The following is a 12,382-nucleotide window of genomic DNA, read 5'->3' as shown; positions in this document are numbered from 1 at the left end:
CAATGTATAAGAACTGTATACGAATTTTACAAAAATTGGTGCTTTTTAAAGAAAAACCTTGATTTTTAAAATGAATATAATCACACTGATTTCTCTGCATTTCCAAGTTTGTTCAGGGTAACACTAGTAATAAACCTTTTAAAAAGTTTGAAATAAATCAAAGAAATGTTTTGTCCCAATGCATATAAAAAACAGCAATAGGATTAAAGTATCTCAGAAACTTTAATTTTAAGTCCATGTGATACGATAGTACTCAAGGGTTGCCAAGAATATCATGCTGAAACATCGTATCTATAATGAATAATAGAAAATGAGAGAAATTCCTTCTCCAATAGAGATCTGGAAATAAAGGCAGTATCAATCCCCAACATTGCGATATCATTTAGCTGTGAGGTCGTTCTCAGCTGTCAGGTCCAGCTTGATAGCTCTGTACAAACTGACAAAGGACTCTGCCCACAAGTCTCTTTGCTGGTCTGTGGTAGCGTTGGCCAGCCGCTGGGCGGTGTACACCATGGTCAGCACAGTGCGCTCAAAGTCCTCCAGGCGCAGGTGGCCCATGTGATTGGAAAGGTCAGAGGTCAGGCGATGGATATCAGAGAGTGTTTTGGGCAGGATGTCCTCGCAGATGACTTCCAGCTTTTTGGTCTTCCGCAGGGAGGCCAACTCCTCGTCCTGCACGGAGAACAGAGTGTGCTCGTCTCCAAACTGCAGGCCAGCCAGCAGGATCTACACAGCACAGCCAAAAACAGTAGACTCATTACAAACCCATATTTTTGGTTGCTAACTCAGAGGATTCATACAATATTTGCTACTGTAGTTATCCAAGGAAAATGTCTCACCTCAAATAGTAAATTGACATCCTCTATAGAGTTCTGAAAAGTGGGGTTCACCATTGATGCCATTCCTCTCTTCACTCGAACAGTTGATGGGTAAAGAACTGAAAGAGGGAGGGAGAGAGAGAAAGAGATAGATAGAATGTTATCCAACCTACTACTTTCTCTTTAACTCTTGCCCAGGGTTTCGTCATGCGATGCGGACCATGTGGCTTGAACCAGATGTATTGCATATTAAGATGAATTCCCGAGACAAGGCTAACATACAGTACACCTTGCATGACTTGACAGGTACTGTATATAACAGGGTAGACTTTACAGCCATAATGTTCACAGACATGTGAGGACCATAGAGCACCACACGGTTCAGTTGAGAAACCTGAAATGTGTGACCTTACGAATAGCTCTGATCAGCAGACTGTAAGAAATGACCTCAGGCTTCAAAGGCAGAGAATTCAAAGCAGAGAGGCACATGGGATGAGAGAGAGAGAGAGAGAGAGAGAGAGAGAGAGAGAGAGAGAGAGAGAGAGAGAGGGAGAGAGAGAGAGAGAGACAGAGAGAGAGAGGGAGAGAGAGAGACACACAGAGAGAGACAGAGACAGAGAGAGACACAGAGAGAGAGAGAGAGAGAGAGAGAGAGAGAGAGAGAGAAAGAGAGAGAGAGAGAGCAACTGACTTGGAGATGAGTCTACTTTTCATAAATAGACAGAGCTCACTTACCAGAGCAACGTTGGACACTGGTTTTAAGAGTGCGTGCTAACCAGAACATGTGACCTGGTCATAGCAGGACACTTCCCAAAGAACATTTCACCTACTTATCTTTTGAGTTATTTTCACATGGGATAAGGACCACCACTTACTGAAATCTGCTATCATTCTCAACTGGGCCGCGAGTGGTTTTATTCCCCCCCCACCAAGGTTTTTTGTTGTTCGATTTTTATTGTTGGACATAAAAGACTATAAAAAACCCAGGAAATCAGCTCCAAGTGATTTTTTATTCCCAGCATAATAGAGAGTGGTGATCGTATACAAAAGCAAGCAGGGTTTGAAATGATTATGTTTTTGTCAAATATTACATCTGTTTGGGCTTCTTCCAGTGAATTTGCAGTCTACAAATTATTTGTAATTATGTTCCGGTCCCCTGATCATCCCCTCAAGAAAAAATTGGCCCGCGGCCGAATCTGATTGATGATCCCTGTTCTATAACATCAAAGCCATTCATATTTCCGCAAGTCCACAAATATTGTAAAAACACAAACCGGTTATGCTGAACAAGCATTGTGTCTGTACATGACAGAGGGAAAAAAATATGGAGAACAAAGAGAGAGAGGGATTGAGAGCATCAGTGAAGACACTTGCCAGCTGGTCAGCGCATGCTCAGAGCATGCATTCTGGTAATCCATCTGGCCCTGCGGCCTTGTGAATGTTAATCTGTTTAACGGTCTTACTCACATTGCCTACGGAGAGTGTGATCACACAGTCGTCCGGAACAGCTGCTGCTCTCATGTATGGTTCAGTGTTGCTTGCCTCGATGTGAGCATAGAAGACATTTAGCTCGTCTGGTGGGCTCAAGTCACTGGGAAGCTTGTGGCTGCGTTTCCCTTTGTAATCCATGATAGTTTAGAAGTCCTGCCACATCCGACGAGCATTAGAGCCGGCGTAGAACGATTACATCTTAGTCCTGTAATGATGCTTTGTATGTTTGATGGCTTGTCGGAGGTCATAGTGGGATATCTTGTAAGAGTCTGGATTAGTGTCCCACTCCTTGAAAGCAGCAGCTCTAGCCTTTAGCTCAGTGCAGATATTGCTGTAATCTATAGCTTATGGTTGCGACATGTACGTACAGTCACTGTGGGGATGACATCATCGATGCACTTATTAATGAAGCAGGTAACTGATGTGGTAAACTCCTCAATGCCATCGGATGAATCCTGGAACATATTCCAGACTGTGCTAGTGAAACAGTCCTGTAGCTCAGCGTCCGCTTCATCGGACCATTTCCGTATTGAGCTGTCATTGGTATAAAATATAAATAGCAGACTTGGTCAGAATCCCGTAAATTGGCAGCTATCCACTGCAGCTCCATTCAAATGTCAGATAGAGGTGCTGTAAACGTGCAAAGCGTTTGAATATTAAGAAGTTATTCGTAATGTTTTGTAAACTCAGTGTGCATTGACAAGCAAATCTTATTCAGATGTTCTTTGAAAAACAAACTCTAAGGAGGAAATCCATTATTGGACATATTCCTGAGTGCACATACCAGGAATGAAACTTTGGAATATTCTCTCCAGTGCTTCCTTTGGTGTTTACAGTCAATCCAGCTAATGAAGGCCCTGAAATAGTACTTGTTTAAGAAGGGCTGATAAGTTTAGAAGAAAATCATCAGGAAGCGAAGAGGAGTGTGTCATAACAAAGCTATCGCTTGCAAGCTGGAAACAGAGATGTGTCCTAGGACCATAGAGACAGGAGCCATGCAGTAGACACCTAGACAAACGAAGGGTGCAGCATACAAGCATACACTCTTAGAAAAAAAGTGCTATCTCAAACCTTAAAGGGTTCTTCGGCTGTCTCCATAGGAGAACCCTTTGAAGAACCCTTTTTGGTTGCAGGTAGATCCCTTTTGGGTTCCATAGCGAACCCTTTCTACATGGAACCTAAACGGGTTCTACTTCTACCTGGAACTGGTTGCTCCTATTGGGACAGCTGAAGAACCCTTTCAGAAACAATTTTTTCTAAGAGTGTACTAGCACATATATGTTGTCCATCGTGGGCAAAACTTTCCAAATATTTTTATTCACACCCCAAAATAGTAAAATGTTCTACATGGAGATAAGGTTTTTGTTTGCCTTTATTTTAGTACATTCAGCTAATAAGATTTGATGATGCCATGATGAAATCAAACAATTCATGCTATTTGATCACTACTTTTCCATTGAGGTAATTGAGATTGCTATGACTTCAGAATGTGTGTAATAGCAAACACAAAGTTGATATGATTTCATCAGATATACCAGAGCATGTCAAACAATGTTCCAGATGCTCCACCCATACAAAAATCATAGTAAAGCCAGGAGAAACAAATATCAACAAATGTAATCCAAGAAAAGCTAGAAAGACAGTACTTCTGAGCTGTCATTGTACTGTTTGAGCCTCAATCCTCTCATTCTAAGAACATGTTTTTCCGTATGATCCAATTGCCACAACACATCACATAATATCTAGAATAACTGAAACAAAAACCACAAAATACCTTATTTAGCCAGATTCAAGACAGCTTTGAAAACATTTTGGTGGTGTGTTTTTCATTCTTCAGGGGCCTATCAGTTTCCTGCTGCAGTTCATATTTGGAGCCCTTTCATTGTTTTCATATCAGAAACAGATGCGGATAGTTCATACACACATTGAGCCCAGTAGCCGACACATAAACCGAAATGGAACTTTAAACATACAAGTCGTTAAGGACCATAGTTTAATTGTGCTAGAAAATGGGACCCAACTGTTCTGCAGGACCAGAAATGTGAGTTTTTGGCAGCTACACCTGTACACTATTAGAGAAAAATATGCTATCTAGAACCAAAAAGGGCTCTTATACTGTCCCCATAGGTCAACCCTTTTAAAAAACCTTTTGGTTCCAGGTAGAACCCTTTCCACAGAGGGTTCTACCCTTTCCACAGAGGGCTCCACATGGAACCGAAAAAGAGTTCTAGCTTGAACCAAAAAGGGTTCTACCTGGAACCAAAATAGGTTACCCTATGGGGATAGCTGCAGAACACTTTTAGAACCCTTTTTTCCAAGTGCATATACAGTACAAAAGAGTTATCCATTCTATTTCTTAGAAATTATCTGGATTTTTCTGATGTCAAATCATTTATCCAACCAAGTATAGCACTGCTACAGTTGCTCAGCATCATTAAGGTCAATCTGTAGGGCACTTGAATTTCAGATGGATCGAAACAGCTGGAGAGAAAACAATGATTTCAATGCCACTCCTCCTTTAACCCTAAAGAAACACAGAAACAAATCAAAATACCAAAATATCCCCAGTACACTCCCCACCACACAGCTTGCACATTGTTGTGATGTGTGCAGCATGTTACAGCTGTGCTGGTGGATGCTGCTGCTGGATCTGTGTACATACTAATCAGTAATGTTAACACATACTGTTGTGAAATGACTTTGCTCAATCAGAGGTTAGAGCTGGACAGACAAAGCACAGAGGACAGAATTAAATGTGTGACTAGGCTGACTATTGATTGCAGTTTTCTGTGTGATGGGGATGGGATAGGGTAAGTCTATATTCTGTATTAGTCTTCTGGATTTGAGACGGCGATGCTGAGGCCAAGAGAGAAGCATATGTAAAATTACTTTAGCTTGACATTTGATACCAGGAATGATATTGGACTTTGTGACTATCATAACAGAATGATCATGAATCTGTCATTTCTCTGGAATAAGAGCATTACATCTATCTTTCCATCACTGGATACATATTCTAATCCACAATGAGCTGATTCTCAGTAATGCCTTGAATTATTTTGGCAGAATTACTGTTGAGTTTAGTATAGCATCTGGGAATGAGGTGCATTCCTATCAATTATATTTATGGACAACTACTGCAGCAAAACTTACCCATTAAAAGGGCATATGCACAGGTTACAATTACACAGCGACATTAAACATAATCATTGCATATAAACATACTGTAAACTGTATAACATTTCCAATTGAACACATTAATATGGGTGAAGATATTCTTACCTTTGTTATGCCGATAAGTGGCACATGTGTGGATATTGCAATAAAATAGTGCAACAATGACCATCTTCCAGGGCATCATGGTGACCTGGTATCCACCTGGCATCCAGTAGCCAGGGACAGACTGGACAGAGCCACAGGTCGAGGACCACGATCAAGGACCACAGTCACTCCACTGGGAAAAACCTCAGACCATCCCACCACTGCAACTGCGCTCCTCCTTTCTGAAATTCTCTCTCTCTCTCTCTCTCTCTCTCTCTCTCTCTCTCTCTCTCTCTCTCTCTCTCTCTCACCAGCTGACACTGTTGGTGCTGTCATCTGGCAGTCATCAGACCCAGAGAGACACGTCTACTTCTTACTGTTGCCTCCTTGTCCTCTTCTGACCGTAAGCGCGCCTTACGATAATTTCCTTTTTTCTCTTTCATTATCTTCCTTTTCTCTTCTTCCTCCTTCTCCTTAATGCCGAACTGTCCTCCTAGTCCTGATCACGTTAATTACATTGATGTTAATAAGTGCAGTCCAGTTTCTTCTGTGAAACATATTGTGTTCATCAATAATATACACTGAGTACACAAAACATTAAGAACACCTGCTCTTTCCACGACATGGACTGACCAGGTGAATCCAGGTGAAAGCTATGATCCCTTACTGATGTCACTTGTTAAATCCACTTCAATCAGTGTAGATGAAGAGGAGGAGACAGGTTAAAGAAGGATTTCTAAGCCTTTAGACAACTTAGACATGGATTGTGTATGTGTGCCATTCAAGAGGGTGAATGGGCAAGACAAAATATTTAAGTGCCTTTGAACAGGGTACGATAGTTGGTGCCAGGCTTGTGTCAAGAACTGCAACTCTGCTGGGTTTGTCATGCTCAACAGTGTCCGTGTGTATCAAGAATGTTCCACCACCCAAAGGAAATCCAACCAACTTGATAACTGTGGGAAGCACTGGAGTCAACACGGGCCAGTATCCGTGTGAAATTCCCCGATGAATTGAAGCTGTTCTGAAGGCAAAAGGTGGGATGCAACTCAATGCAACTGTATAATCAGTGTATGATCCCTTTTGGTTTAAAAAATGCTTTGAGGACATATTACTGGACTCTGCCTTGAGTTTGAGGTTTGTGAATGGATGAATGCAAGCATTTATTGTTGTCCAGACTGCTGAACCATGTTTCTGTATCCATGATCAACATTAGTTCTGCTTGTGCTAACGAGAGGATCCTTGGGAGGGTTGGAACTTGGAACGTGTGTGTCTGTGCCAGGAACACTTCAGGGAACCAACCCAGTTTTGTTTTCTGGGAGGTGGAGTGTAGAGACTTCACATTCCAAACACACAACCCAACACAGCATATTGTTGCTCTACAAATGAAATGTATTATTATTATGATTATTATGAGTATTATTATGTATTACTAGAGATTATAGCTATCCAAACACACAGTGGAATGGACACAGCCAACGCCTATATACAAACCATCTGAAGAAGCTTCTTCAAATAAACACGTCCTATTCCAAGGCTGGCAGTAAGATCACCAAAAGAAGAAACATCACAAAGAAGAAATGTGTTATTTAGTAGTGTTATGTAACTTATAGCTAACAATAGTCGTACAGTAAATGAAACGTAATTCAGAAAGAGCTCAGTTTTTCCTTAACTTATAATTCATCCTCCAATTCGAGGGTTGAACTCCTCTCTCTTTAGGACCAGTGAGACACTCTCATACTGATGAGATGTGGCAGTCATGAAGCTGCCAGGGAATGCAGAGACAGTGTTAAAGTTAGAAAGATGGATGGGGCCACCATAGAATCTCTAAATTAGAACACAATAAGTTGGACAAACATTCTATTCTCACAGGGGAAATTAAAAGAAAATGGGTTGTTTTTGTCACACTCCAATTCAAAGAGTTGCCCTATGTAACGTAGTTTCTTCTCCTAGCCCTATTAGTAATACCACAGTCTGTGAGGATGTGAAATAATTGATATGTGAGTGAATATTTATCTAGTTTCATTAAATTCCTAGAAAAGGGGAGAAGGTAATTGTCTTTATTCTGTTACAGTAAAAGTCATGTCCAAATAGACATAGCTTTGCAGAAAGTATGGTAGAAGTAGAAGTACAGTTATCTATTGTAGAAGTAAAGTTATCTATTGTTGAAGTACAGTTATATATAGTAGAAGTAAAGTTATCTATTGTTGAAGTACAGTTATCTATTGTTGAAGTACAGTTATCTATTGTAGAAGTAAAGTTATCTATTGTTGAAGTACAGTTATATATAGTAGAAGTAAAGTTATATATTGTTGAAGTACAGTTATCTATTGTTGAAGTACAGTTATATATAGTAGAAGTAAAGTTATCTATTGTTGAAGTACAGTTATCTATTGTTGAAGTACAGTTATATATAGTAGAAGTACAGTTATCTATTGTTGAAGTACAGTTATCTATTGTTGAAGTACAGTTATATATTGTTGAAGTACAGTTATCTATTGTTGAAGTACAGTTATATATAGTAGAAGTAAAGTGATCTATTGTTGAAGTACAGTTATCTATTGTAGAAGTAAAGTTATCTATTGTTGAAGTACAGTTATCTATTGTTGAAGTACAGTTATCTATTGTAGAAGTAAAGTTATCTATTGTTGAAGTACAGTTATATATAGTAGAAGTAAAGTTATATATTGTTGAAGTACAGTTATCTATTGTTGAAGTACAGTTATATATAGTAGAAGTACAGTTATCTATTGTTGAAGTACAGTTATCTATTGTTGAAGTACAGTTATCTATTGTTGAAGTACAGTTATCTATTGACAAACTTAAATATGTGAGGAACTTTCTTCAGGACATGCTTAAGTACTAACAGAATTCTAGGACTGAAGTTATGCAACAGAGCCAGAAGAGTAAAACATGTAGTACTCACTGTCACATCTAGAACAAACCCTTCAAGTATCTGGCCCGTATTTCAGATTTCTATGAAATGTGACCTATAATTCATTACAATATCAGTGAAATGCTTTTCCTTATAATTTGTTTAAATTAGGTCTGTTAAAAAGCTTGATAAGGTTATGGTTAGGGCTAGGGTTAGGACAAGGGTTATTGTTAGGGTTAGAGCTAGAGTTAGGGTTAGGGTTAACAGATAGTTCATTGAAATGTTATTGATAGTCTGTAGAGCATCTACAGATGGACTATCCAAATAAAGTGTAACCGAATGGTGTGGCCGTATACCGGCCATTACAAATATTAATGTGAGATGACCGCTGATTGGCCAGCTTAGCCAATGAGGAAGGATGACATAATTCTCTATGATAAAATAGCAAGTGTTTTCAAACATTCTGTTTGAGATACAGGTTTGAGATGGAGTTTTTGAAGTGTTTTTTCTCCAATTTATGCTTTGGCCACAAATATGAGCATAAGACAGGTGAACAACGTTATTTGGGTTAACAGAATATGAGATTTTCACTGGGCAGATACATTCTGATTTATCATGTGTACTACTGTGTGATGTATGGAACATTTCTTGGAAGGATTTTCCAGGTTCACTGTCTATCGTCCACGTTTTCACCCAGCTCAGGCATGCATATTGTAATATTGCCATGCTGTTTGATCCTCAATGCTTCCCATCATCTACTAAAGTAGTCTCTTGTGACAGACTGTTACCATTAAGTATTTGGTCAGAGTGAACATGGGGTCTGGTTCTATGTGCCAAGATTACATAATGAAGCAACTTCAGTGTCCTACTGCAATGTGCCAGAAGATGGCAGTCTTCTCAAACTAATGCTCCCAGTCAATTCTAATACTGTAGGCCAATCAAAAACTACAACTAAATTGACTGTACTCATTTAGGGTTTGTTTGAAAATGTACTGAGACCATCAATGCTACCATCAAATGTCCACTAGATGACAGCAGCCAACAGAATATAACCTTTCAGCGAATTCCCTCAACTACCTTTGCCCCTGATTATCTGTCAGCTTCACAGCAATGCATAAAGCAACAGTGCACAGCTATAGAAGTACAGTGAGTATGCTTTTAAGATCGGCAAAGATAATTTCCTTTGGAAAATTCAGCAAATAGTGTTCTGATGTATTGGTAATATTCTGCCTAAACAATAGGCCTATCCAGAACAGCATTATGTACCTTAAAGGATAACTCCACCCAGAAACTATCTTTTGGTATTTGTTTAACTAGTCCATTGTTGATATTGGCCCAAAATCTGTTGCATGTCAGCAGTCAAGTTGTCAAGATATGTGTAACTTTCAAAATACAGAAATCTGGTCCGTATGATGCATTTTGCATCATATGACGCTGCGTTTGGCATTATATGATGCAAAATGCATCATACGGGCCAGATTTCTGTATTTTGAAAGTTACATATCTTGTCAATTTGATTGCTGACACGCAAAACATTTTGGGCCAATTTCAACAATGGACTAATTAAACAAATGCCAAAAGATAGTTTCTGGGTATAGTTTTATTTTAAGGTAAACCAATATAAATCATAATTCTCCTACAGTGATGCTACGTTGTGGGCTGAAAACTTAATGTCAGCACATCTTATCCTAGCTAAATTACACTCTAGGCACTTCCCAATCTGGCTCCAGAGAGATCATAGTCACTTCAGAAGTCAGCTGTCATCATTACAGTACTCTATCCTCAGGCTAAATTCAGTTGGTGAAGCCCTCCTCCCCCTTCTCCCTCCACCATTCCTTTTTAAACTCTACCAACATTGAGGTTTGGGACTGAACAAATGTCCCCTTATTCATTCACACTTCACCAAGCACGACCATCAAATCCATTGTCCATCTGTTCTTCATAGACAGCCGAATGATCATTGTAATTAACCACATGAATCAGTCAACAAATTTCCACAGAAAACGTGACTTTCTAGGACAGGCCATATTTGCTATATCAAATCTGCACCGAAAATAGCATTTTGGGAAATGCTGGATCCTGCACTGACTGAGCACAATTACTCTGACAAATTACAGTATTAAATCCCCCACTGAGCGAAAAACTCAATTTATATATTAAACCTATGAGAAAAGAATAAAACAATATTCCACTATGGTCAGATTTGTCAAATATGCACAATACTCCACCTTGATGCAGTTCAGATTACTTCAATAATGACTCGCCAGCATATCTACTGAGGGAAAATACTTTTTAGTTCATTTAAAAAAGGAGACTTCAAGAGGAGAATATAGAGGAAATTCTGAGAACTCCACCGTATTGTCTCCCATTTCCACCGTGAAGCTCTCCAAAACATTTAGATCCTAAACACTCGACTCCCCCCAGAGACACACAGACCTTAATAAAGTCTGCTCAACATCCTGGTCTCATCGCCCCACAATTCACCTCCTCCGGTCTCCGGGGGCGACAGATGATCCTACTACAGTGCCAGAAGCTCCATGAGGTTTCAGGCTCTCTCACCCCCCTCTTAGCACACAGGACACCAGGGCTCGTATTCATTGGGGGAAATTCCGACCTGAGTTTAGTGTGCATAAATGGAACGCAATTCCCTTTATATGCACTTTTCTCTCTATGAATATTCTGACCTTGAACTTAAAGGAAAACCCCAAATGATCTTTTGGTATTTGTTTCATTAGTCCACTCGAGAAAATCCACGAGAAAATCTGTTGGCCAGCATGTGGGAATCTTTTCAGCGGTTGAATTAAATGTATTCAGCGCCCGCAAGGGAACCACGTCTGCAAAGCCCCTTACACAACTGCATAAGGTAAGTATGAATACCAACTACTGAGAAGTGCGTAGAAAAAGGTGTGCGTAGGAAAGGGATACATTTCCTAAGTCTGAATCGGGTCCAAAACGCCTCAGAGTAGGAGTACTAATCTAGGATCAGAACCCCCTCCCTTGAAGTACTCCTACTCTAAGACACTTTACTGATATGACTCCAGACCTCCAGCCAGCCAGACCTTCTGTCATGTATTTACTCAGGTCCAAGGTCTCCTCCTACTCCTCTTGGATCCTCCTCTGCTCTGTACCAGCTTTCACAACTTCCTCTCATCCACCTGGGCCTGCCTATTGTTGACTTGCTTCATGAGAAAGGTGAAGAGAAAGAGGGAGAGAGAAAGACAGACAGAATGACAGACAGAAAGGCAGGCAGAGACACAGACAGACAGACAGACAGACAGACAGACAGACAGACAGACAGACAGACAGACAGACAGACAGACACAGAGACACAGAGACACAGAGACACAGAGAGGGACAGTACACAATATCCAAGGTGACAGGCAAGAAAGAGTGTCAATTGTACTGTGAATGAAATGGTTCTAAATTGTCAGATTTGAGCTAAAGTAAAGATACCTTAGTAGAGAATGACTCAAGTAAAAGTGAGTCACCCAGTAAAATACAACTTGAGTGAAAGTCTAAAAGCATCTGGTTTTAAGTGTACTTAAGTACAGTGGTGGAAAAAGTCCTCAATTGACACACTTGAGTAGAAGTAAAAAGTAAAAGTAATTGCTATACATCAAATCCCGTATATTAAGCAAACAAAAGGCACACATTTATTTTTGTATTTTTACTTTACAAGCAGACAGGGGTACACTCCAACTCTTAGACATCATTTACAAACATGCTATTTGTGTTTAGTGAGTACGCCAGATCAGAGGCAGTAGGAATGACAATGCGTTATTGTCACACCCTGATCTGGTTCAGCTGTCATTGTGATTATCTCCACCCCCTCCAGGTGTCGCTTATTATCCCCGGTGTATATATCCCTGTGTTTCCTGTCTCTCTGTGCCAGTTCGTCTTGTTTGCCAAGTCAACCAGCGGTTTTCCACTTGCTCCTATC

At 40.0% G+C, this 12,382-nt stretch overlaps 1 protein-coding gene across 1 annotated transcript; it reads right to left on the bottom strand.

Annotated features, from left to right (window-relative positions):
• Positions 1-203: 203 nt before the first annotated feature.
• LOC110498095 (protein FAM180A) lies at positions 204-5,832 on the bottom strand. The gene is made up of 3 exons (XM_021574681.2): positions 5,592-5,832; positions 840-937; positions 204-726 (listed from the first exon to the last, which is right to left on the bottom strand). Exons 1-3 carry the CDS (start codon positions 5,692-5,694, stop codon positions 379-381), a joined length of 549 nt encoding a protein of 182 aa, XP_021430356.2. The 5' UTR covers positions 5,695-5,832; the 3' UTR covers positions 204-378.
• Between the last annotated feature and the right edge of the window lie 6,550 nt (positions 5,833-12,382).

This window comes from Oncorhynchus mykiss, chromosome 2 (assembly GCF_013265735.2).
Source record: "Oncorhynchus mykiss isolate Arlee chromosome 2, USDA_OmykA_1.1, whole genome shotgun sequence".
Taxonomy (NCBI): domain Eukaryota; kingdom Metazoa; phylum Chordata; class Actinopteri; order Salmoniformes; family Salmonidae; genus Oncorhynchus; species Oncorhynchus mykiss.
Note: the sequence above shows the minus strand (reverse complement) of the source record. Positions and strands in the feature narration are given on the sequence as shown.

Coding starts and splice junctions, on each gene's coding strand:
- LOC110498095 (XM_021574681.2), bottom strand. CDS start 5,694: ATGCCAGGTGGATACCAGGTCACCATGATGCCCTGGAAGATGGTCATT. Junction 938..5,591: donor CACTTATCGGCATAACAAAG/GTAAGAATATCT, acceptor TCCCTCTTTCAG/TTCTTTACCCATCAACTGTT. Junction 727..839: donor ATGTCAATTTACTATTTGAG/GTGAGACATTTT, acceptor TGTGCTGTGTAG/ATCCTGCTGGCTGGCCTGCA.